This window comes from Nilaparvata lugens, chromosome X (assembly GCF_014356525.2).
Source record: "Nilaparvata lugens isolate BPH chromosome X, ASM1435652v1, whole genome shotgun sequence".
Taxonomy (NCBI): Eukaryota; Metazoa; Arthropoda; class Insecta; order Hemiptera; family Delphacidae; genus Nilaparvata; species Nilaparvata lugens.
Window position 1 is genome coordinate 23,089,570 of NC_052518.1, and position 27,607 is coordinate 23,117,176.

Here is a 27,607-nt window from a genome sequence, read left to right on the forward strand (position 1 = left end):
ATAATGAAATTCATTATTTAATAATGGAAAAATATATTTTCTTGACCAATTGAATATAATATTCATTATTTCAAACAAGAATGAACTCTATAGTGGCAGTGACAAGGCAGAGAATTGACAACGCTGTCTCCTATCTTTCTCCACTGACAGACCACACTATAGAATAATATTCATATTTTAGCGCCTCGCAACAGCCGATCAGCGTGACCTGCTCTCTAGTGGGAAATATGTGAAGCGTCGTTCTTACAAATCTTACAATACAACACAACAATACAAAAGTAGTGAATAGTTTTTGGTGTTGTTTGTAGTTTTGATAGTTTTATGCTTTATACTTAATATAATTCTTTTTCTGAAAACTCCAAAAACTATTTTTCCTATCAATCAGTGCGAACTTTCCGGTTTAGTCTATCTCGTGAAATCACTTTATATAAATCATATATCTTCGAAGAATTCAAGTTCATAAGTTCTCTTCAATGTTAGTTTTATAGGTGGATTCAATTGTTACATAGTTTGAAATGTGATTGACCACAGAAACTACGAGATTTATTATTAGTAAATTTGAAGAAATATCAGCTTGGATGTTTGGGTTTTGTTCCGTATCAATTCTGAACTTCTCAATAGTTTGGACGGACAACCTAACCTATTCAATAAGGTAACGGTAGTTTACAAATAATAGTCCTAATTCTCATTAAATTCCTTTGATATTAAATTGAAGTACTCTTAAATATATTTATTATATTGTTTAAAATTTCAAAGATTCTCAAATAATGATAGTTGTGTGGACTAGATGAAACAATCGTCAATTTACAAAATGGGAATATACAAGTTTAGTTGGTTATTTAAACTTGGATCCCAGACCTAGAATAGAAACATGAAAGTCTATCAAGAGACTATTGGCTTACCAAGATTAGAATCAACTTCAGAGTTGAATTAATCTGTTGATGTTCTGTCAATATTTATTCAAGTTAGCCTACTTGAGAATTGAAATAATCTGTCTATGTTCTTTCAATATTTATTCAAGTCCAGTTACTTGAGAATTCAAAAACCAGAGGTTTTTGTTCTTTGTTGAACGCACACTGCTTTCAATTTGCCTAGTCTCTAAGATGAAAACTAATTTAAGTTATGTCAGTGTCACATCATCTGATTTTTTAAGGATTTTTTCGTTGACCGCTCGTTTATACATTGCACCATTCTAAACTGCATTCTGAAGCAGTATGATTGTGCTGACCAATGCTTGGAAAAAACTGTTGGAAATATAAAGAGATGAGCTTCCTGTATATATTATTCCAATTTTACTCATCAAAAAATGTGGCAAAATATTCCAAAATGTGTATCAAATATTCTGTACGGTATTTTGCATGTTCTTACTGTGATTATCAGTAATACTAACGATAACAAGAGAGATACATTGAAACATTCAAATTTGTGCTCACAGTTGATGTATTGGGAGGAATGAATGATTTTGAAATAGTGTTTTTGTTAGGACATGATGCGTGTCGATGCGAGCCGGGCTGAGAATGGCCCAGTACGAGTTTCTTCCGCTCTGCGACGTTCTCTTCAACATCATCTCGCTGGCATCCTATTTCTGCGATGTGGTGTTTGATGTGGTGATGGGATATGCGCTGTGGGAGCGGGGTCAGGGTGCGTGGGCACTCTTCACCATGTCCTTCGTGGTGCTCTCCCTGGTGGTCAGCCAGGCGGTGTCCTTGCGGTGGTACACGCATGCCTACCAAGGTCATCCGTCTAGGTCGGCCATCAACCGCTTCGCATTCTCATCCATTGTGTTCCTGCATATCATACAGTTTGGCATCTTGTGGAGGTTTGTACAGTACAAGGTTACGTTAGTTTCCAAAGAATAGTAGCCTATAGGTGTTGAAACGTAACCAATACATGTGCAGCATCATATAGTTCGATATCCTTTGGAGGTTAATACAGTAGAAGGTTAGATAGGTTACGACTAGACTTCACTTTGAGTGCACCAATGATCACTTTTTTACTTCTTCGGTCCTCGCAACTTATATCTCACTCATATCGTTATTGAAATATCGAGTTGCAGTATATTTTATTTCAGTTTTAGTTATTTCAATTCTATTTGTAGTATATTAGTTGCAGTTTTATTTTCGATAGTATTGAAAAGAATTCCATACTAGTCACTATAGTACTAGTGCACTGAAAGTGGAGTGTTGCTGAGAGTAGTATTCATTACTAGATGTGAAGCTCTCTTAGGCCATTAGCCAATATATCTAATAATTGTAAAGTATGAAGAACATGTCTAATCAATGTCACCTTACGTCAGTGCTCTGGTTAGTGATTGAGGGAAGGTTAGCTTAGATCAATGAAAAAGATAAGGTTGAATATTCATCAACTGATTGTACCTCGATTATACAGTAATTTTTGTGTAATGCTCTGCTCACTTGAGCTGCTTGACGCAACAGATTACTAACAAATACCTCACCAATAATTCATGGCATTACTATTATTTATCGAACTCACGTTAATATTTATGTGACTTTTCTATTTCTCAGTATAATTTTCCAATTATTTAGCTTATCAAACACTCTTAGAAAATGTTCAAGTGAATGATTCAATTTCTAATTATTGATATGCGAAAATGTTCACTGGCACTGAAGCTAAATCATCTGATACTCTGTTTTCCAATACCACGTGGTAGGGCTTATGTATGTTACATAAGCATAATTTGATGTAATTCATGTCCTTCCCTTATTTTCTTATATTGAAAAATATCAGGTAAATTACTGTAGCTTCATTTACAGAAGACACCTGACACACAGTTTGTTGATGAAACCCATCGTCTGTGAAAATGAAAAAAATCTTTATTAGGCGGAGTTAGGACTTTCAAGTCCTCTCTACCACTCAACCTCTGTGCTCCTTATAGTAGACTTATTTATCATTTATGATGCATTTTTATAAAATCAAGTATTTTGTGAGAATTTAGTGCTCCATTTATTGATTTTTTTTCTTTACAATTATGGTTATTTGTGCTTCTAGGAGTTTCTGAATCTTCTTCCTGAATTTTATATTCGAGGCAACAATTTCCATGAGAGAAACGTTTAGTCCCTTTATAAACACGAGATGTCCCGTTTATCAAGATTCTTTCCTTTTGAAACATTGTTAAAGCATAACCAAATAGGACAATGCCTCCTCTCTTCAATGGAAGGCAATCAGACCTGTGATACATAGAGATGCCATCCACGTTATTTGTAGTGAGATTGACGTTATAAAATCGGGACTTGACTAACATTCATTTGCTATCCTTGTCTGTCATTAGACAAAGCAGATAGCTCTATCCTTTTCTTCCTCCCACTGTTGTCAAATCGTTTGTTGACTATGAAGAAACATAATGAATTATCACGATATTTTATCTCAATTATTAAGATTCCTAATAAAATATGTTTTCTTGGGAATAAAATATATTTGAGGTAGGGTTAATCATTATAACTATAAAATAATAAAGGGAAGAATTGGCTATAGGCCTACGCGTACCGGATAGCAAATTGACCAATTCATTTATCATCACTACTCGACTGATTAAATTGAAATTTTGCGTATATATTCTTTATTTACTGAGGGTGGTTATAAGCCTATTTTAAATTCTTCAAGATTTCAGTAGGTCAAGTTTCCAGTTTGTCAAGTTTTCAATTAGACCATTGTTGAGCACGGCTTACCTGCTAGTCAACAATAAGAAATTGATATTACATAAGATATAGGAATGATTCCTATACCGGAATCAGCCATCTACTATAGAAGTCAGTGGTAACAGAGAATCGGATACTCTTTGGTCTTATCATTTCCACTGACTCTGTATCGTGAATATAGATAGAGGATAAATAGGATTAATATCACTATAAATAGGATTAATTTTAGTCCTTAGGAAGTAAAGTGACTAGGTACTTGTTTAGTTTCTAGTAACAATCGTATCATTAATGTAGCGGATTATTGTTGCAGATACTTCAAGCTATTCATTCCAGTAGACCTGCGTTTCGTGAAGTATGAAGTGCGCGACCTTTGCATGCTGAGACTGGTGCATGCCTTCATAGAAGCGGCTCCTATGCTGCTGGTGCAACTCTACTTCCTCTTCCATGAAACTTCTGTCACCAAGGAGTTCGTTGATCTCAATCTCGTCTCAGTCATTTTGTCCCTGTTCAGTGTGTGCTGGGCTCTGGCTTCGTTCAGCAAAAACGTGCGAATGCAAAATGTCCACAGACTGGTTCTGACTTGGCTAGGAGTGATATTTCAGGTGAGTTAATTTATTAAAAATGAAGTGCAAACTTAAATATGTTTTTTATGTGAATTTTACATTCTGCATAAAATTTGTGTAAGTTATTTTTATTTTATTCTGAGTTCCCCAAAACTAGGTGCGCTTCACGCTACTTCCATTTAATTTTGGCTGAGGATGATGTACCTACACATGAGCTTTATACTTGTGCATGGGCAATGAAACGGAAGATGAGTGGATATACAGTTTAGGCCCAATGCTACGATATTATCAGACTCCACTCTTCAACTCTACTGATAGCAAGCTTTTAACCAGTGTTATAAATTGTAATTTTCATCTCCAAGGCTGCCCTCACATTGCATATGAATATTTATCGTACGTGAACGTTTGTCACCGATTTAGAAATTGATTGCCAACACTCCATCATGAACAAGGAGTTCTGATCTAATCAGTCTAGCAAACCTCTTAAAAATGAACTCAACTTGGTGATATTGATCAGTAAGTATTATTTTATTGCATTCATAATTCATGTTTCAACTTTCATCATAGTATACTTCATTTAGCAAGACATAGAGTCATTATTCTTTCTTTTGCTCACATTATTGTTGATTGTTTTCTAGCTCGCTGATTTAGGATCCATATTAGGACCCACACTGTTTATAATATATGTTAATGACTTACCATTAGCGATAGGAGACGATAGAGTGAATACATTGACGTTTTATAAATGATGCAAATACTATTATAGAGGACTGGACAGCAGCCAACTCACTTAGTCTGAACAGCAACAAAACCCAAAAGTTGAATTTTTCCTTGGCTAATTATCCAGGAAATGAGGAGGTGAAGTTTTTGGGTGTGACGTTGCAGGCAAACATGAAATGGGGCATACACATTGAAAATATCAGTAAAAAAGTTGCTAGGGGTGTATTTCTCATCAGGAAATTTAGACCTTTTGTCAATGTAGATGTATTGCTGTCAATTTACTATGCACACATTCAAAGTCATTTGTCATATGGCATAGTGGTTTGGGGACACTCGTCTGAAATGAAAAAGCTCATGATTTTACAAAAAAGAGCTGTAAGAGCTATTTTTAATGTCCACTGTAGAACTCATTGTAAACCTTTGATCAGAGAGCTACAAATACTGACGGTACCATCTCTTTTTATTCTTGAGTGTCTGTTGTATTTAAAAAGTTACATGCATGAAATGCAGACAAATAATTACATTCACAATTATGGAACACGCCAGAACACATTGTTGCGTAGAAGTCAATGTAAATCACAACTAACACTGAACAGTTTTCATGAATTTGGTAAGAAAATTTATAACTTGTTGCCAACGGACGTCAGAGCATTAAATATGAGCAGTTTTAAAGAATGCATGAAAGATATGTTGTGTAAGCTTTGTGTCTACAGTGTTTAAGAGTTTGTAGAATGTTTGACACTAACTTATAACGCATCTATAGACATATAGAATATTATTGTTGTTGTCCTGTTTCTATTATTGTTGATTTGTTATTATTATTGTTAGTGTGTAAAAAACATTACCATACTTATTCATGTATTGATGAATGAAGAATGTTATAAATTGTAAATGTACCTGACCTTGTTATACAATTTGTTTTGTAATGACAATAAACAATTTTGATTTGATTTGATTTGATTCACACATTACTCAAGTTTAATGCTCTTACATAGCACTATCAACACCAACAGCTGACGATAATACACAAGCTCAAGTTTTGTGGAAGTAAAAATATATAGGGAGAAAAGACAATATAATATAGTGTTTTTATTTAATCATGCAATAATTCTACACATAATTTGATTGTATGGTTTGAGATGTTGTAGTATTTTTTCATAATTGCAAGAGTAAGACGTTGCTGTTGTCAATACCACTATATTTATTCAAAATTAACTTAAATTACCTACAAAACTCAACTGAACTGCCACATCAGTTGTGACAGGTGTTGCCATGAAACTTGCTTCTGTAATTTAAATTAATTTTTAACAAATATAGTGGTATTGACAACATTAACGTCTTATTCTTGCAATTCTACACATATCTGACAACACTGTTCAATTTATAAAATTCAATTTATTGCCTTAATAATGTACGGTAGACGTATACCAATATTATACAGAAATGCATAGAATCACAAGAATATGCAGTGCGAGATAGATAAATGAATTTTGATTTGTACTTTATAACTTTTAAAGTGGTCGAAGTTGAGGCAATAAGAGCCCCTTCACCCACTTAACGTTCGATGCTGCGATGCTGCGATGTTGCGACGCACGACAGTAAAACACATAAAAGGGGTATATTGTTGAAGTTCTTCTAGCACCTGGAAACTATTAGATCTTTTGTATTGTTTTAGTTATTTAGGCGCATGAAAACTATTGGTTCATTTTTAATGTTTCAGTTCTTTTGGCGCCTGGGAACTGTATGCTGTCGAGTGATCTCTCTGACGGCGTTCGCTTCGATTTACGGTCGCTATGTATTCCTGGTGATTGTGTTGCATTGGGTCTCCATGTTTCTGTGGCTAGTCTCGCCTAAAAACGTTTTCCACGGCGAGCGGATATCCCGCGGACGCAAAGCTGCCTTGTCAGCACTTATTGCGTTTGTTTATGTGTTCGCCTACATCAATCTGCAAGAGGTCAATCATCGCCAAAAGATGGTACGTTTATGATTATCATCAATTGTGTGCTTTATTTTATGCAATAAAAAATATAATATAAATGTAGTTAAATGTATTTTCTTTATTACACTATGATTTGAATGTTTTATTCCTATGTGAGACACATAGAAAAAATGAATCTTTTAAAAATACAGAATCTTTCAAATAAAGAATCTTTGTAATAAATAATAGAATAAAAATGTAGTTAAATATAGTTGTATTTTTTTATTACACTCTTATTTGAAGGTTCTAGTAGCTTATTCCTATGTGAGACTCATGGGTTTGAATCTTCTAAAAATACAAAATATTCCAAATAGAATGATACAAATTGTATCAAAATACTCAACAATTAAAAAGATTGTAACCAATGTATCACAAATTTTCTTTACACTCTCCACCAGCAACACTAATCACATTTCAATTTATCTATTCTCTATTAACTGTTCTCAAGTTGTGTTAATGTTGCCAAATTATCTGTAATATAATTTGCAAAGTGGAAATTTCTTGTGTTAATTTTCAGTATTCAAAATGTTGTTCATAAAGCAGAATTTCTACATATCTACAAAATCATAATACACGACTAAATACATTGTTACATGTTTTAAAATAGCTTTCATGAGTGAATTTTGAGAACAATTAAAACTTGATGTCGAGTGGAGTGGAGTGTACGAAAACTTGAAAAATCAAGAAATCACAAACCTGTACTATGTATACTATGCAAAACATTGTGTTTTTAGGTTTAAACCTTTACCTTCTTATATACATTTGTTTTTTTTTCTGACAGAAAATAATTTTTCATTCAGATTTATACTTAGGCTAGTGATTTTTCTGATTAGGATTCGAATTTTTAGAACTTGTGATGAACTTTTTAGAACGTTCTACAATGTGATGTTTATAATCACTTATACAGAGTGTTTACGAACTGCCTTCCAATACTCTAGGGTATTGTTCCTGGGTAAAAAGCATATCTAAATATTATATTTGAATTGTCCGGAAGTCTTCAGTTACTAACACAGCTGCCATTTTGCTTTTTTCACTTATTATTTTTTTCCAAATAATGATTAAACATTCGTTATTGAAACGTTGTACAATAATTTATAACAACTAGACGAAGTTAAAAAAAAATTATGATAATTTTTCAAATCCATAAAACAAAATGGCCGTCATTTAAAATGTTGTTTCTTAAATAACTCAGAAACCGTTGGTTTTACAAAAACGTCACATAACTAATTTTTTAGTAAATTTAATTACCTATCGATTAGTACCAGAGTTTTGGTACAAGATTGAACCAATACTAACTGAGATATGACAGCTTTAGTGTTTGGTGTTCCATCTTTAGAGGGTTACTTAACGTTATTTTTTTATTGTTTGAAATGACCTAAAACCCCTTACTATTAACATGCAATGCAAATAGAGATTGTTGCATCATTGAGGCGACTCTATCAGCTTGCTTTGGTTTGCACTGCAACAAACTCTCAGTGGTCACCAGCCACTAAAGCTGCCATATCTCAGTTAATATAATAAAAAATCTGGTACCAATCAATAGGTAATTAAATTTACTAAAAAAAGTTATTTTGGTAAAGTTTTTGTAAAACCAACGGTTTCTGAGTTATTTAAGAAACAGAATTTTAAATGGCCGCCATTTTGTTTTATGATTTTGAAAAATTATCATAATTTTTTGTAGCCTTGTCTAGTTGTAATGAATGAATGTGCAAAGTTTCAATTTCGTATGTTTAACCATTATATAGAAAAAATAATATGTGAAAAAAGCAAAATGGCCGCCTTGTGAGTAACTGAAGACTTCCGGTAAAGTTAAATATGATATTTAGATATGTTTTTTACCCAGGAACAATGCCCTTGCCCTAGAGTATTGGTAAGGAGTTCGTAAACACAAGTAAACATAAGTATTGGTAAGGAGTTCGTAAACACAAGTAAACATAAGTTTTATGATTTTCAGCTGACTTGTTTATTGAGGTGTATGATCATTAATAATATAATATAATAATCATTTATTCACCAAAATAACATTACATAAGAAAACTTTCAATAATTTCAAATTATATATAATTATGTTAATGTTTTTTCGATTTGCTGACATGTACAGTTGATGATACAATGACAAGTCATTAACTGAGCAGTTTAGATTATGTATACTTGATAGAATATTAATTACCTAGCAGCAACATAAACTTAGTGATGTTTATGATTATTAATGAAAGTTTTCTGATTGACAGCTGACGTTCTACATAGTGATGGGGCTGGAGAACGTTCTTCTAATGGTGACATGGCGCATTGGCATCTCACGATCGCCTCCCTGGTACAGTGAGTCTCTTCCTCTTCTGGTGGCCGCACTGTTCGCTTTCGGGCTCGTATTCCAGGTGCTCTACTATCAGTTTTTCCATGTGCGGAGACTCAACTATGAGGCGGGTGGTCGGCTTAGCAGCAACAACAGTACGGCCAGATTGCATCCCAACACCAACGGCAATGCTAATGGCAAGGTAGCAGTTCAAATCTATTGCATTTAAAATATACACTTTACAATCAATCAATCAAGTTTTATTGAACAAAGTATTTACATTGGAAGTCCCACTAAACCCGAAGATTTTTCAGTAGGTGCCTATATAAGTAGGCTATACATAATGAATAATAGAATCGTACATTATAAAGAAATAAAATTAACAAATTTGATAAGAGGAAGAGAAAACATTTTTTTTTTTTTGCATGCAAAGGGAAGTTGGGAAGTAAGAAGAGGATATAAAGGAATGATGCTGGCTAGCAAGGTAAACTTATCTAGGTACTAGAATAATAAAATTTAAGAAAATATATTAGATAAAATACTCAAGTAGAACAAAAATATCTATTAAATCAAATCATAAATCATGAAAAATAATTATTCACTATTTATGGAAACAAAAATTATAATAAACATACATGGAGGAAAAAATTGAGAAATGAAAGTAAAATTTCAAGAAATAATAGTGGTCGCTCTGGCTGGCGGCAGTGACTCAATAAAATTAATGTACCAGCAAAATCTCTGCTAGCTGCTTCTTTATATGAGGTTATTGTTATTTATTACATAGCTAAGAACATCACTTTTTGAATAATCTCGAATATTCAGAGGCAATTTATTAAATAATTTAGGAAGTATGTAGAGGAGTGATCTTTTTACATATATATATATTTCTAAATCGAGGTTACTGATATTTAACTGGTGATCTTAAATTGTAAGGAGATGGTGGAGCAAAGGATCTTTATTGAATATTATTTTTGAAAAATATTATAACTTTGTAAATATAGAAGTTCTTTGGAGTTAGGGTATGGTAAAAAATTGTACATTAGAAAGATTATTGAAGTTGATATTTAAGTACATTTCCCAAATAATAAAAAACAAAACAAACATACATAACAAACTTGAAACATTTCGGTACTTAGTTCTTTAACAAAGGTACAAAGAGTTGTCTATTGTACAGATTCAAACTCCTTGTATCTTTCCAGTTACTCAAGTTAGCCTTTTAACCTTTTAAATTTAGCCTTTAAAATTGACAGTGCAGACAGATTGTGTGAAAAGTGAAATCTGAAAAGATGATCGTAATTGTTATATAACTTTAAATTTACTCGTATCTTATTGGTCATTCAACAGCTATATTGGTTAATAAATTGATAGTGTATACAGTTTTTGTGAAAAGTCAAATCCGATTAAATCATAATTATTACATAACCTTGAATTTCCTTGTATATGTTCGGTAATTTATAGCATTAAAATCTAAAATTTACAATTGATACAGTTATTGTGAAAAGTACAATTTGTGAAAAAGTTATACCTACACAAACTCCATTTGGACAGTCTTCTTTTTGTGTACAGTTTTCAGTTTTTGTGAAAATTAAAGACTGAAGAAATGGTAGAAGTTGCATAACCTTCTTTGGACAATTTATCAAAATGAGAAGAAGAAAATTTTTGGACTGTGTCTTGTTTTCTATTGTATTGATTCCATGAATAAATAGATAAATGAACAATGGAATGAATCCATTAAGTATTCGAAGTTTCGCATGAGTTGGTTAGTAGATGAAAATGATGATTATGGTGCTAGTGAGTGACATTACATTGCAATAAAAAATGGCATTTAAGTTGATTGTATTTACTATAATAACATGAACCATATTAAAGATGATATAAGACAAAGTATCTCAATATTATTCAAAACATGATGAATATGATATATAAGTATCCATGAAATAAATATAAATAGTCATCATGATAACTAATATGTGTAATGAAAATAGATGAACAGATTAGAAAATTATTTTCTATCCTGGATATACGACTAGGCTTATTATTGACACCAATTTGTTCGAATTTGATTGATTAAAGGATTTGGTGCGTCGGCATAGCTTCAGTGGCGGCGTCTACACCAACAACAATGGCACAACTATTGGTGTTCCAAGTAACAACTCGTCTTGGCTACAGAGAAACGGAGATAGTAACAACTCGTCTTGGCTGCAGAGAAACGGAGATAGTAACAACACACAACAGCAGACTGCCAAATATAGGTCAGTTCATTTCATTCATTTTAAAATTCCTCTTTTACTAGGCTGAAGCCTTACAGCATAAAATATACAGCTTCAAATTTGTCACCCCCTTATTGACGGGTCTCATTAGTTATTATTGTTTTAATTGATTTTGTGATGCATTTTATGCACTCTTTCTTTTGTTACTGCAATAAAATATTTATTGAGTACTTTTTCCAACACATACTACAGCACTACAACACAACACTACTCCAAGCAGTTCTGTCGAACGTCTACAGATGGCTCCATCATAAATGTTTACTTTTTCAATTTTTGATCCCCAATCATGTATCACTATCCAACTACGTAGATTTTCTAAGATGTAATTAAAAATTCAAATTACATTGAAGACATTGATTTCGATAATATTTAGTCGTTTCCATTTAATATGAATATTTATTTGATTGACAGATATCATTGTGTAAACCATCATCATGGAGGAATTCCGGGCGTTTTTAATTGTCGCTTCACCAATCCTTACACGGCAGCCATGACGAAGAGAAAAAAGAAGAAGCCGACAACTTTCATTCCACCGCCGTCAGTTGGTGAGAACCCGGTGCCGTTTTGGTGTCGGCCGCTACCTGCTAGACACAATCATCAGGTTAGTCAACAATTATTGCATTTAGGGACTTGAGGGAAACTTTTCTCCCTGAGTGAACCTATTTTCAATAGAATTTACTACTCCCCTGAGGGAGAAAACCACTTGGCTCCCATGAAGCATTCAACATTTTCCTCCACCTACAGCAAAACTGTAAAAATTATCATATGTCACGTAAATTTTCGCCACACTAAATCGTAATCAATCAGCTGTTTTCGGACCTCATAATATGAAGGTCGTAAGAGATCAGCTGGAGGCCCGAAAATGTTTTCTTTACCGCACTAAAATGAGCATTTTTGGCCTTGGAGCGGAAAAGAAAATGACCTTGAACAGCTGATACGAACACGATCATGCCCGATCATACAAATTTCAATTCAAGTTTTCAAGCTCAATTTTGTCATTTTTTCAGTATGCAAAGATTTCAGTACTTAGAGTTTTCAAATTTACAAGTTTTCAATTCGTCATATTTTCAGTTTGTCAAGTATACAGTTCATCTATAGTTTTCAGTTTTGTCGATTTTGCAGTTGTCAAGTTTTCAGTACGTCAAGATTTTAGTTGTCAATTGGCAATTTCGTAGTTTTCAGTTCGTCAAGTTCTCAGTGTTAATCAAGTTTTCAGGTTGTTTTTGTGGTGTGGCGAAAAATAGCGTTCGTAGCTCGAAGCGCATGTGTGTTTGCCGGCTCTCATACGCTTCAAGTTCTTGACTTCATTACTTGAAAACATTTTTGTTCGTTTGCGAATGCTATTTTTCGCCACATCACATACTGCGAACTCGAGCCGGCAAACACACATTTTCCACCCTAGGTGTGAAATATACTATTGCTTTGATATGTAACTCAAATTCGCCTTGATATGCAAATTAAATTTACCTTGAAATGTAGCTTGAATTTACCTTGACTTGTAACGTCGATCTACCTTGATATGGGTGCAAACATAGAGGAGCGGCGAAGGTAGCTTGAAGCTTAAGAGTGTTGATTCAATATTGAGTTTTGAATGTATTTTAATCTTGGCGCACATAGTGCACCACTATTCGCCACCAGATTGCGTCACCATACCATTGTATTATATACATTAAATGTAACACTCTCAAGCTTGAAGCTTCTTTCGCCGCTCCACTATGTTTCCACCCCAAGTAACTCAAATTTATCTTCACTCTAACGATTTTCTACTATAATTTTATAGTTATATAACATGCAGTCATTATTTTTAAATGTGAGAAACATTTTTCTACTTACTGACAGGAGCGCTTCATTATACCCTCTTCTCAACAGTCAAAAATATCGATGTAGCCTAATCTCTTTCTTAAAAAAAGTTTTCTATCACAAAGCAGTATTTCCTTGCTTCAAATTAGGCAAATTCTTGTAGATGAGAGCAGACTTAGAGACAGAATGAGGATAGAGTTGCAGATGACAGAGATGATAAATGATAATCATAAAAGATGAGCGCTCCTCGAATATTTTTGAAGATTGTACTTCAATTTAAACTAAGAGAAATATAATGACGTGATGTCAAATGGTTAACAAGTGGTTCATTATATTTATACCAAATACCACTGAATCAATGTCTATATTTAGAAAGCTAATTGAAATTAGGCCATGTAATTGAAGAAATTGAGTAATTTCATATTCAATATTATTGATAACGGTTGACTGGAATCGTGGAATCAAATTGGTCAATTGTTAATTATCAGTTGCTTTTTCACATGAAGATATAAATATTCTGTTTGTTTGTTCAGATCTTTTCAGGTTTGTTTAACTTAAGATCTTTTTAATCCACATAATCTATTACATCTGCTTGATGATGATAATTATTGTCATTGTTATCCTTCCATATTGATTTTATTTGAGTATTTCTATTTGTTTTCCTCTACAAATCAACAATTAATAACAATGTTATATCTTCTACATGCGTTCAGCAGTACATCTTGTAAAATGTAAGTAATTTTATTATCATTCTATGATATTTGCGTTTTTTGTTCAGTTGACCTATTTTTTCAAGTTGTGAATCAAAAAGTAGGTGTTTTAGTAGTTCTTAGTGCATCAATTAGTAGGATAAGATAGTCATTTCTGTTTTCTGTAATAGTAAGTGTTTCGGTTCCCTTGTTAATTTTTGAATAGTTGACTTCGAATTGATCATCAAATCAAATCAAATAGCTTTTTATTCACAAAACATAATACAAATTTATAAAATTCATTTACACATTTAACAATGTTTTGTACATATTATAATTAAAACTATTGTAATTGTATCTACTAACATTCATCAGAAAATTAAGAAAATAAATTGCACACAATGAAATTCCATACTGGTTTTTAGTATATACAGACAAATATATAAATAGTAGCTTAAATGCTATACTACTCATTATAAATGACAAATTCACTATGAGATCAAGTTCTGAATAAGAAGGCGGATTGAGTCAGTTGCTCTGCAGAAATCTTGATTAACTCTCTTCTAGTGACATACTGTACTTGAAGTGAGCATGGAAATTTAGGATTTAACCTCTTTTAGACTGATTTTGAAATCAGTGTGAGCTATTTTTTAAATGGCTGAAATTTTTTGTCAATGAATGATTTTCTTTCTGTTTTATTGAATTAATTTATTCGATGAATAACCTAAATATTCTAATTATCAGATAGATACATCTCATTCTTGGAAAATACTTTTCGCTGTGTTATGGAATTACCATACTAGAAAGAAAAAAAATTTTTTGTATCAGTTGTCTAATTTATTCCGCTAAAGTAATTGTTGGCCTATATGAGTTCAAGATTTGAATCACAGGTTATATCTCCTGTATCTGTACTTGCTAAGAACGTTACCCCAGTATTAATCTAATATGAATGTAATAATGGCCCTTATGAATAAAACCAGAGCAAATGCTCATGAGCAAGAGCATGGAGCATAAGGTTTTGCTCATGAGCAAAAGGTAGAAGCAAAAGTATTTGCTCATTTTTATATGAATAAGCTTTACCTTATACTCTTACCTTATGCTCCTGAACTCTGGAGCAAATGCTCACGTATTTTAAAGATTTTTCATCAGCTGATTCGCTCTTGTAGCCTTAATTTGTTTTTATAGCTCACGGAAGCGCTAAATATGCAAGTAGGGGGCACCGCTTGTGTTTGCGTCGTCTGCTCTATTTTCTATTTATGAATAGAGTTTTAGGTTAGTTGAGTTTAGAATTTTGAAATAATAGCGTGAAAAAATGTCATCTCTATAATAATCTACAGCATATTCTTATAATATCAATAGCCTTCTTCTAATCGTCTACACCTTCTCATCTTCTTAAATGCCTATTTCCTATTTTGTGATAGCTATCTTGCTATCTTTTGTATTTATTCTTTTGTAGGGATAATGGTGATATATATCATGGTTGAATCTAAAAAGAGTTTTATAGTTCTCAACTATTGGTTGTTATCGTGTCTAAATTTTATATATCGGATATATTTTCCTCTTCCTCATACGAATTAGTTGAGCCATTTTACTATGAGCATAAGGTGATAAGCTGCTCTAGACTAGATTCTCCTTTTTGAAGCATTTGCTTCAAAAGTTGAGCAAATGCTCTAGTTTATTCATACAATTTTGAGTAAAAGCTTTTACTTTTGAGCAAATGCTCAAACTATTTTTTTGATGAGCATGAGCAAAAGTTTTTGCTCACGTTTATTCATAGAAAATGAAGCAAATGCTCAACTTTATTCATATGGCCCAGTGTCTTACTTCTGTCCATGATACTAATTATGTGTGTCTGCTCTATTATGTGAGGACTTGATTGAATTTATTATTTGTTTGTCATTTTATAATTATATATTCTTTCAAGTTGAGCTATTATAAATGATTAAATGAAACTAATAAATTTAAAACCATAACATTGTATAAAATAGACTGTAAAGAATACAGTGGTGCTGTGTCTAAATCCCTGTCCATTGAAAGACTTCACAAAACTTATGACAGACACTAAGACCGTCATATGTAGCCAATTCAATTGATTATAAAAAATTTATTCAAGAAAATATAATAGTTGATTATTCGGTCTATGGATTGATTTAGGTGTGATCAACGTACCTACCTGACCCAGTTTTATTTGTTCTAAGAAATATAAAGTATCTGATATCCTAATTCAAGGGGAGTCCGATGTCACTAGGCATCAAACCTGCAACAGTGTAGAAATCAATCTGAAAAACAAACCAATTCAAACTGATCCTAATTCAACTAAGATCAACAACTGAATTTTTCAGTAGAAAACGTAAGGAAGTAAGGAATAGAAATAACCATTTAGAGGAAATAATGATTTTGGGAATGGAACTGGATGTTAATCGAGGTTCTGCTGCAATGTATTGTGTTCAATTCAATTTTATTTTTCATGTTATGCATCGTACCCTATATAATATTAACACAAGTCATAAACATCACATCAAAATTGAATAAATTCCATGCGAATTTATTGTAATAATTTCCTAATCCATTCATTGTTGAGAATTGTAAATTAAATTGTGGAGTTTTTATTGTTTCAGGGTGGTTCGAGCGAAAACGAAGGCAGCTCCAGTGTGGGCTCTCGTGTCAACATCCAACAGAAACTGCAGGAGAAGAAGCAGAAGCAGCTGTTGGAGTTGCGAGTTATCGAGGAGGAGATCAAACAGGGCAAGCTGCATCCGAGTCCTGCGGGGGTGGTTCCGCCTCCTCCACCTCCTCCTCCGCCAAGGGGCAAGCAACCGCCCCACGCCTCACGGCCCCATACCCCCGAAATATTGCTCACTCCGCACTATCTGCACGATTGGCAGACCTCTGACCACGAGTACGTATAAATTAGATTGAATGAGAATACTCTTTATTAGGTGGAGTTCTAAACGTATACTAGGTATGTCTAAAGGTGTGTACAGATATACGCGCCGCGAACACAAGCAATTCACTTTTCATCGGCAGATTATATCTGTGTTTGTACAGAAACGGTAAGATACAGATATAAAAAGCTTGGCATCAGCTGATTACAGCTGTGCGCACAGATTTACGCGCCGCGAACACGAGCAATTCACTTTCCATCAGCTGATATTACATCTGCTGATACATTACATCTGTATTTGTACAGAAACGGTATGAAGATAGTAAGAACGGTAGTATGAACGGCGAACACGAGCAATATAATCAGCTGATTATATCTGTATTTGTACAGAGACGTCAAGATTCAGACATAGAAAGCTTGGCATCAGCTGATTAATAGTGAATTGCTCGTATTCGCGGCGCGTAAATCTGTACGCACCTTTCGGAAATCTTTCTCATACAAAGCGCCTTGAAAAATTGTATATTCCTGCACTGAATACAAAGCGCTTAATAACACCAATTTTGCCAAATTTATCAATATTTACAGTACCAGATGTTTTCGGGGTGGTTGACAACATTCAATTTGGATTTTCGTTGAAGAATTATAAAATTTTCATTAGCATTTGATCAAATGCATTCCCTCTGTAGACTGGCTGGCCTCTATGGTCTACAATGAGCGCTGCTATCCAGATAATAATTTTGGTGTAATTGGTTAAAGCATGCTTAACCGGCAATTAGGAGGTTTCGGGCTCGATTCCCGGCCTGGCAAATATTTTTTGGATAGTAGCTCTCATTGAATTTCTTCCTAACTGTTCATCCTGTTATCAGTAATACTGTAGCAGAAGTTTTTGGGCTGTTTGACAGCATTTAATTTGAATTGTTGTGAAATGAATTATATATTAATTAGCATTTGAAGAAAATGCATTATCTCATTCATTCCCATCTGTAGTTTTTATAAACAAATTATCAAAATAATTCAGTTTAAAATATAGATGGATCAGTCACGAGGAAAAAGTCGGCTAGTGAAGAGTATGAAAGGTTGGATGCAAAACAGATGGCGCGAGAAACAAAGCGCATTTTCAGTACCCGATCCCCCTCACCACTCACGCTGCTGCAATTCCAAACTTTTCCCTCCAGACTAAAACCATCTGTAACTTTGAAAGATTCCTGTAATATTTCTGGCATTTATGTTATCATTTCTATGGACATGTTTTCACCTTTAACCATTTTCTTAATTATGCTACTTATACATTAATACAACTTTATTATTTCCGTGGAAGTCGTACCTTTTTTGCCCATTTGCTATTATTGTAACTTTCTTCTTAAATTTATGTATAACTGATAATCAACTGTGGTTGATACCCTGTAGAAAGAACTAATTGTTTGATTCTAGTACTCATTTCGACATATGAATACTAAAAGTTGTGTATTTCAAATAATATATCAAATATAATGAAATGCTCTTGGACATCCACTCTTCGTTTACTTGAATATTAGCTATTTGATAATTAAGGGCTTACTTGAAATATGTCATGACATGACTCATCCTTCCATTTTGTCTTGTCACTTACTTGTTATCCAGCGTATTACATTGGCTGTTTCTCTTTGCACAGCACAGTACAGAGGCTGTTCCTCTTTTATATTCTTGTTATCTCATCCATTATATAATACATAATACTTATTATATTATGTTCTCTAAATTGTACATTATATTTAATGCATATTGTATAATATATGCACATATTATTTTCTGCTTTATTCATTCTTACAAATATACATTAATTTATGCCTCCTTTTTCCACTCAAGTTTCCCTCAGACATTGTAGGAAGTCAGGAAAATAACCTTGACATATCTGTGACAACCCTGATACTACGAGAATTGTTCCACAATTAAGTTACACTATTTTTTTATAACCCTACATGGCATGAAAAGGCTGCTTCATAAAAATTCAATAATATATTCTTTCTTCCAGGTTTATTGGCAGTGCTGTAAAATTTTCTTTCAGCTACGTGCAATCCAATATAGAGATACCTCTCACTTCTACCATCGTTTAAAAAATGCTTAGTGTCATCCGTTTTTCAACGGGAAAGAGTAAAAGCGCGATTGGAATTAACCGCAAGTTGTGTATGACTAATTTTAATATTTGGAGAGTGTTACTAATTAATTTTGTCAAACGTTAAGTTTACGGTCAGTGTCTACGGACATCTTCGACAATGTTTGGGACACGTGAGGTGGATGGACGGCCGTCACGTTGTTCGTTGTTTAATGTTATTCTTCCTTCAACATAGGATTGGTACAAACATGAAACAATTTGCATTGACGTAATGTCGTCATCATACACACTACACAACTTGCGGGGAATTTCAGTCGCACGTTTATTCTTTCCCGTTAAAAGACGGATAACACTACGCATTTTCCATTTGACAGTAGGAGTGAGTGGTAGCTCCATATTGGATTGCTTGTAACTGACGAATGAATCTTGGCAGCCTTTTCTTGCAATGTACAGAGTTATAAAAAAATTGTGTAACTCAATTCTGGAACAATCCTCGTTTATCTCCAAAATCTGAAAAATGTTACATATCCCTTTTATCTACTTAGCTCTCTAATCAATTTATGTATCTCTCTGTGTTGTTAGGAAGGTGATTTTGTGAGGATATTGAATGTAAACGACTTGATATGGCCAAATCCACAAATTTATTAAAGCAGCATGAAATTCTAGTAAACTAGATATTGATCATGGTATAACAACAGAAACTAGTAACTCAAACTGTTTTAATAAATCAGTGGTTTTGACATTAATTTCCAAGTCGTTTTAATTCATTAATTGATGTATGTTAATGAAATAAAATTTGATTTGAGACTAACTATTGTGATGTTGCGAACAGGTATTACGATGTGTCAGCGGGAGCTGGGCATCAGCAGATGTTGTACCTGATGTACAAGTCATACCGTGTGCCATCCGACCTCGACTCACAGGTATTCAATTTTCATTCAAAAATTCAAAAAATTATTATAACAAAATCGTTGTTATTCAATACAACAGGCTATGGCATGTGGTGTTTTTCTCAAAGTTACTCCCTTACGAGAGTAATTTATTTCAACCTGCAAACACTTATAAGACATCACAGACAAGCGGTAGTGGGGCTGATTTTCACAGAGCTGAACAGCGTGACTTCCCTACCTGTGATCGGGGCGTCCCCACCTGTGATCGGGGCGTCCCCACCTGTGTCTTCTGTGATCGGGGCGTCCCCACCTGTGTCTTCTGTGATCGGGGCGTCCAGATCGTAAATTGTTGACGAGTTTTTAACCCAGAAACATGGCTGCCTACTGAATCTACCGAGGTATGATTCACGTTTATGCAGAATGTCACGTTTATGTGTGATAATGCTATGCAGGAATGGTGTCGGAAAATTGAAGATGTCAGTTGAAATGACTTTCGGAATCGTTGTGCTGCACGACAACTTGGCCTCACAGTGCTGTTGCATCCAGACGGCTTCTTCAGCAAATCAAATGAGATATTTTCGATCACCCGTCATACAAACCTGACTGAGTCACTAGTAACTTACACCTTTTTCCCTAGCTCAAGACATAACTTGGGGGGCAGCGCTTACAATTTAATGAGGAACTCCAAAACAACTTCATAGCCCACTTCAACTCATTTGGCGACTACATTTTATAAGCAGGATTTTAGTTGGTTGGCTTACTCGTATGATAAATGCCTCAATCTTCACCGCGATTATTTTGAAGAATAATCATATATTTAAATTTAGTGGTACAATTAGACTATTCTTTAACATACATTTGTCTTTTATGTAAATTGTCAACTTGAAGAAACATGACCCTCGTACAAAAATAAATTATTTAACAAAATTAATAAATGATTAAAATTGTACTATACAAGTTTTTGTACCCATCCCCCTCACTGAGACTGTATCCTTGTAGTAGTAGCCCTATAAATAGAAAGTGGAATGTCTGCTGATGTATCTATTGTTTTTATAAAGAAGAATTCAATTTGATTTTAGGTATCCCTGCCGCGTTCCTACACGCTGCCCAGAGAGTTCAAGTATTATCGGCGAACAAGACCAAGGCCCAGAAAAGCTATACGCTCAGAACACTTTATCGCTTCTACTAACTCTAGTGATGGTAAGTTACTTTTCATCGTTCTCACAATATTACAAAGTCATATATTGATGACTTACAAAGTCATTTATTGATATATTGATTACTTGACTTTTTTACCCCATTACAAAGTCATAGTTTTTTTAACTTTTAACAAAGACTCCCTATAGGACCCGTGTTCACAGAAAGCGCTCAGACGTTACGAGTTCTGCAATCCACGTTCTTTCTTTGTGCAAAATGGCGGCTTCTGTCAAATACAAGCTTCTAGTTGGATTTCTCAATTGAAGATGGATTGAAGAAAAACAAGATATCAGAGATCTGCAGCTTCAGTATCAATTTAACAATACGATAAGCGTCTCTCTCTTGTACTATTATAAATAATTAATTCTATGTATTCAGTTTCCAAGAACGTGTAAAATTTATTTATTTACAATGGCAACTTTATAGAAGTATTTTAACCCTAGGTGATGATGGAATGAATGATAATACAATCATTTGACCTGACCGCTCAATGTGTGAAAATCCACTTTCAAAAATCCACAAGCTACTTTATTACATGTTAGTAGCGTGTACAAATTATATATTAAATTCTTCCAGAAACAGCAGGTATTTAAAATAGTATTCATGTTTCACAAAGTGGCCGTCTGGTAACGCTGGTTTTTAGGATAAAGTTGTGTTGTTAATTACACTAAATTCAAACTGCTCTGCAACAACTTTATAGTTTGAAATATTCAAAAGTGGGATGGAACTCATGTCTAGATCTCTTATCCGAACACGTTCTACTAGACCTTTTGTTATTTTTTCTCTGCCTGGACTACCCATTTGTTTATTCTGATATTGTTGTATTTAATTTAATATATTGATGTGATCCATTAAAGTATCTTGGTGCTAAGCTGGACAGAGCTCTTACCTACAAATAGCATTTCCATGTAATAAAACAAAAGGAACAGCATAATAAGGAATATCATTGGATCTTTTTGGGAGCAATACCACATGTAATTCGCTCTTCAGCACTTGCACTTAGCAAGAAACTCAGCTCATGCCAAGCAAGTTGAGACCTCACTCATTGATACTACTAGAATAATATCATGATGCTTGTACCTAACTTGAATCAATTTTGTATATTATATACAAAAATGTGGAGCACGTCATGACCAGCCCAAGACTTGCACGATAGAGGTAATGTAAAAGTAGCTTCCGCGGATGAATTTTGGAAAAATATTATATGACTTGAAAATATTATATGCATGAAAACTGTGTTGCATATCCATACTTTTTCACTAATGAAATAAAACTTGAATTTTGAAAACACTTATTAAATGAAAATGCACTTACTATTAGTACTAACGATAGTTTTGATCTGGTGTGGGTCATCATCGCAATGTAGAAACTTCTAATTTGAAGTTTCGACTGAAGAAGAACGACTGAAGTTTCTACAGTCTGATGATAACCCCCACACCAGGTCGAAACGATCGTCACTACTAATAGTAAGTGCATTTTCACTTAATAAGTGTTTTTAAAATTCAAGTTTTATTATATGCAGTTTTCAGAGACGAAAGAAGATTTTTGTGATCTAGGTGTGCTTCTTTTTTCTCTGTGTCTGTATGATCTGCAATGTCTTCTGAATTTACTTTGGCACACCTTATTTCTGAACTCATTCCTTCATTTATGTTTTCTAGGTGATGTGGATTCAGCTGATGACAATGAGTCGGAATCCTCACATACAGCATCCCAACCGAGACCACTGAGAATGGTTCAGTCAGTGTATGGCGTAAAACATGAAACAAAACTATGAGGTTATCTCTTTTATTGTTACAAAGGATGTATTCACTAAAATTCTTGTATGTTTAAAGTTCGTGTCAGTCTCTTTGGGAAGCACTGTGTTATAGAAGAGATTCATTCAGCATCTAGATGATTCTTCTAAAATGTGAAAGTCTTTCACATTACCAGAAAACGGCCCGAAAAATGGTGCATTCTTGTTTGTGTTTACAAGTTTTTCATGGGGTACTCTGTTCTATTGAAAATTATTCAGTTATCTTGATAATTCTTCTTAATGTTGAAGTTCCTCAAACACCAAAAAAATATATGAATTGGTAGACAGAATTGTGTTTGGTACGAATGTGGTAGCAATATATGAAATGATCAATTCAAGTTTCAACTTTTCCGGTTTGAATACGGCTAAATATGATCATCTTCAACTAAATCTTTAGAAATTAATTTGATTTTGCAATTATTCAATTGCAATCAAATAAGTGATAATTAATTACATGACATTCCAATTTGGTCTAATTTATCTGATGCTATAGTTCAATTCCCGCCTGGACGAATATTTTTCACAGCAGTGTGCATCAATCCCCCTCTTACCCTCTCTCTGTTCACAATCCTTCATGGTAATCAATTGAGTGCTTCATTTTTGAATACTAGAATATATACTGGATTATACATGTACAATACGTATTATACAATACAGAGCAATACGGAAAAGTTTTAGATGAATTTACAAAATATAAAATGAATGATTATTAAAATGCAATTGAAAATGCATTTTTGAATAATTATTATTGTTTTGTATCTACATAAATTGGCTAAGGTTTGAGCGTATCAATGCTCATTCTCGGAAAAGGATAATAAGAATATAATAATAATTTATTCGACCAAAAAAATAACATTGTACAAACAAATTGAAATAAAATAACATAACTGTTGTAGCTAACACCCACGCAATGCATGTTTATCATTATAGTCTAAATGAAGTCCCAAAGGTGATCCTGTGTGGGGCCCTTCTTCGTACGTTTAGATAGCAAAGTTTTCATTACCTCCTCAGTACCTCTACCTTGCAGAAATTCAAATTGGTTCTTGCTAAAAAATTTCTATTATTAAAGCAGTTCAGAATCCTATTTTCCATCACCCTCTCAAGTATTTTAGCGAATATTGATAATAGTGTTATTGGTATTAAGTTATCAATGTTTGTGTTTCTGCTATTTTTTGAAATGAGGATTATAATGGATTTTTTTAATATTTCGGGGAAAACACCTTTTTTGTAAGCTCGGATTCTAGAGCTTAACTAAAGCATCTAGGATGTGATCTGAAATTTCTTTAATTGTTTGAGTCGAGATACCATCCACTACCGGCGCTGTATTCATCTTCAGATCTCTTATTATGTCATGCATCTCTTCTGCATTCACTGGCTGGATAATAGATCCAGCTTGACATTGTATTAGGAAAACATCTGCCAGTTCTTGATCTTGCAAACAGTTTTCTAATTTGGATCTGTTATTCTCTACAATAGTAAGAAAGTACTTATTTGTACTATCAGCTATTTGTTTTGTACCCTCAATTGTTTCACCATTTTCAAGTGTTATTCTTTCGATTGTCTTTCTTTACCCACCCCCTCCCTTCCCAACAATCTATTTACAATTCCCATTGTTCATAGTATTGCTTTTGCAAAATTCAAATAACTTTAAAAAATAGTCTTTGGAAATATGGATTTCATTTCTCAATTTATTTCTATATTTTAAATATTTTTCTTATTTACCGGATTATTTGGTTGCTCTTCATATTTTTTATAAAGATAATTTTTAAACTGTATTTTATTGATTATCCACTCTGACCTGGGTTTTAATTCCTTATTTTTTTATAGGTTCCCTAGTTGTTACAGCTTTGTAAATTGTTTTCTGCAAGTATGTAATAAATCTTTCCCATACTGTTTCGACATTACGATTCTCTGTTTCTCCTAGAACATTATTCCATACCGTTGTTGCTTATATGCTTTTGAGTTTTCTGTGGTCCATCCTACTTTTCCTTTGTGTTTCATTTCGTGTATTTTGATTTATAAATTGTTTTTCATATTGTATTCCTATCTTCATCAATGAATGATCGGTTGTATCTAAATGTAAAATTTTAGTTTCTATATTCCTTATTTTGCTATTTAATCAAATTTTAGTGAACTGAACAAATGAACTGAACATGATCGATGCACCATCTTATTAGCACTTTATTGCTAATTAGTGTTGTGGGTTCATTTATCAATCAAATCCAAAATAACTCCTAATTATTCTATATTCGTCTACAATATTCTCATTAGATAATAGGTTTATGTTTATGTCACCAATAATAAGAACGGTTTGGGATATTTTTATCTCATTCAGTTCTATCAGGAATTTGTTTATCTCATTCATATAAAATCCCGGTGAATATAGATGTAATCTGTATACAACCAAGAACGAAAAAGCCCTGGAATGAACATTGACAATAAATACAGTCAGCTGATAATAAATCAACCTTTTTTTGCATACATTTCACATCTCTACTTAAATAAATTATAGTACCTCCGGCTCGGTACTGTCCTTCCCATAAACTCTCTACCTCTTGATAGCATATTAATTCCGTTTAATTTATTGTAATTCAAAATTCTGTCTTTCAAAAACATAATATACTTGATGACTTGTGATCCATGATTTTTTAGGTTTTTCTATTTTTAGAGAATTTTATTTTCTACTGCACTAAATTAAAAACCACTTTAAAAAAGCGTGCTAGTGGTTTAGTGAGATTACTGCACTTATAACCTTGAAAAATCTTGAATTCTACAACAATTTCTCCTAATTCTCGATATTTTTTCACATTTAAAAATATCATTACTCGTCTTGATAGCTTGTCTAACTAACTGTAACCCAACACAGCCACCCTTTTTATCCTGATAGATGTAGTTAACTTATATTATACAAAAACCAATTTTTAAACTATTTGTGAATTATCCTTCAATGTATAGATTTAAGTTTAAAAATAAGTTTCACAGTAGAATAATTTTGTACCTTTATGTAATTTCGATGTGTTTGTAAGATACGATTTTGTAATATTATTATTAGCTTTTATAAAATTATATAATTTTATTTTTAATGCAACAATTTGCTCATATTAGTACGATCTTTTTAATGCGTCCTTGCATTTGAATGTCAAGTTGATTCAAAACAAGTTTCGTTGTATACAATAATTAATGTTTAGTATTTCACAAAAATGATTTTATTATTACAAACCCAATACTTATTGCAGATTTAGAATTAGAATTTTGTAACCTATTTAAAAATAATAGTGAGCAGCAACAAGAAAAATGTTTTGAAGAAAGTTTGGTTAAGTATTCTATGAATACAGTGATGTCACCGCATATTTCAGTTGAAGGAGGACAATTAAAATAAGAAAGGAAAAGAGTTTATGTTTTTTGTGAAAAAAGTTTTTTTCGGAAAACAAACAAATTTACAGTTTGAAGAATTTCTTAGGATTGAAAAAATTGATTTTGTTGAGCAATGGTAGATAAAAAAAGATCATAAAGCACAATTCAAGGAGAAGAAAGGGAGGTAAAGAAAAGAAAGGAAGTGATCCCATTGATCTTGTTATGATTTATTCACGATTCCATCCATTAATTTAATTTATTGTTATTTTAATATTTTCTTGAACGAATTGTGATTAGTTATTAGTCCCGAATTCCTTGAAATTCATGGAAGTATATTTGAGTATTTGACTAGTTTTTCAACCACTCATTTATTTTAAAGATTTCATAGATTATCAAAAACAGTTAAATATTTGAATAGCTTTTCAAGTTTTAAAAAATACAGATTTTTAGTTGAACTATTTGATTTATCTTATTTTAAATGTAAATTATTATTTTTATGTTATAATTATATTGAAGATTTCTATCTTCGTTTCCTAACAACCTGTGCCAAATGATTCACAATTGCCGTACGACAAGTATGAATTCTGCCCAAGATATTTGTTTTCAGCTAGGAAGTTCACTTTCAGGGTTCACTTTTAGAGTTGAAGTATCAACAAAAATACAGAAATCATTGTTGTTGATTCTAAAACCTACAAATGCAGTTAGCTCTGAAAAGCAAAAATGTTATGGTAGTTCATCTAAAAACTTCTTTTCACATGGCTTCAACAACAAGTTTTGTAATCAGCGTATATTATTGAACTGGTGAAATCATTTGAAATGAAAATATGTTCGATTGATGATTTTGTTTTTGAGATATAATTCTTATAAGCCTTATAATCTTATTTAATGTTAATAACAGAACAGTTGGATCTTCAGTTTCTGGAGAAAACGTTAGAATATCAATGAGATTATGTATTCACAATTATCCTGTAAATATGATTGATTCTGTTGGAACTGAGGCATATATACAAAAACTTTTGGACTTAGCACTACTACCCATAGTGTATAGGTAGTATAGAAAGTAGAATAGGGATCAAATATCTAAATAAGTCCCAGAAAGTATTAATATTTTTACCACAGTTCTCACACAATCAATAAGGCAAGATAAATGAGTATATTGTCGGAGACTAAATACATGATTGCTGTGAATCAGTTGCATGATAGTGAGTAATCTTTTCACTCTATGTTTGTATTTATTTTCTTACGTCAACAGTTACTGTGTACTGAGTGAATTTGGAATTGTAACCCGAAGATTTTAGAACTTTGAGTTGAAGTCAACTTATTAAATAAATGTCTTGAATACGCTACACCCTCTTATTTATTTTAAATCAAGTTTACTATCGGTTAATGGTTGTGTAAAACTCTAGCTTCTCAATTTTTCAATAAATCA

At 33.0% G+C, this 27,607-nt stretch overlaps 1 protein-coding gene across 1 annotated transcript; it reads left to right on the forward strand.

Moving 5' to 3' along the window:
• The first annotated feature begins 239 nt into the window (after positions 1-239).
• On the forward strand, positions 240-27,524 carry LOC111055080. The gene is made up of 11 exons (XM_022342247.2): positions 240-652; positions 1,484-1,819; positions 3,967-4,258; positions 6,660-6,914; positions 9,149-9,412; positions 11,284-11,462; positions 11,892-12,081; positions 16,588-16,868; positions 19,778-19,868; positions 20,915-21,035; positions 22,691-27,524. The coding sequence occupies exons 2-11, from the start codon at positions 1,500-1,502 to the stop codon at positions 22,804-22,806; spliced, it is 2,109 nt and encodes a 702-aa protein (XP_022197939.1). The 5' UTR covers positions 240-652; positions 1,484-1,499; the 3' UTR covers positions 22,807-27,524.
• The last annotated feature ends 83 nt before the right edge of the window (positions 27,525-27,607 follow it).

What these genes read in the sequence shown, in the direction of transcription:
- LOC111055080 (XM_022342247.2), top strand. Translation starts at nt 1,500, where the DNA reads ATGCGAGCCGGGCTGAGAATGGCCCAGTACGAGTTTCTTCCGCTCTGC. An exon ending in CAGTTTGGCATCTTGTGGAG is followed by an intron (nt 1,820 to 3,966) that starts GTTTGTACAGTA and finishes TTATTGTTGCAG; the next exon opens with ATACTTCAAGCTATTCATTC. An exon ending in ACGGCAATGCTAATGGCAAG is followed by an intron (nt 9,413 to 11,283) that starts GTAGCAGTTCAA and finishes GATTGATTAAAG; the next exon opens with GATTTGGTGCGTCGGCATAG.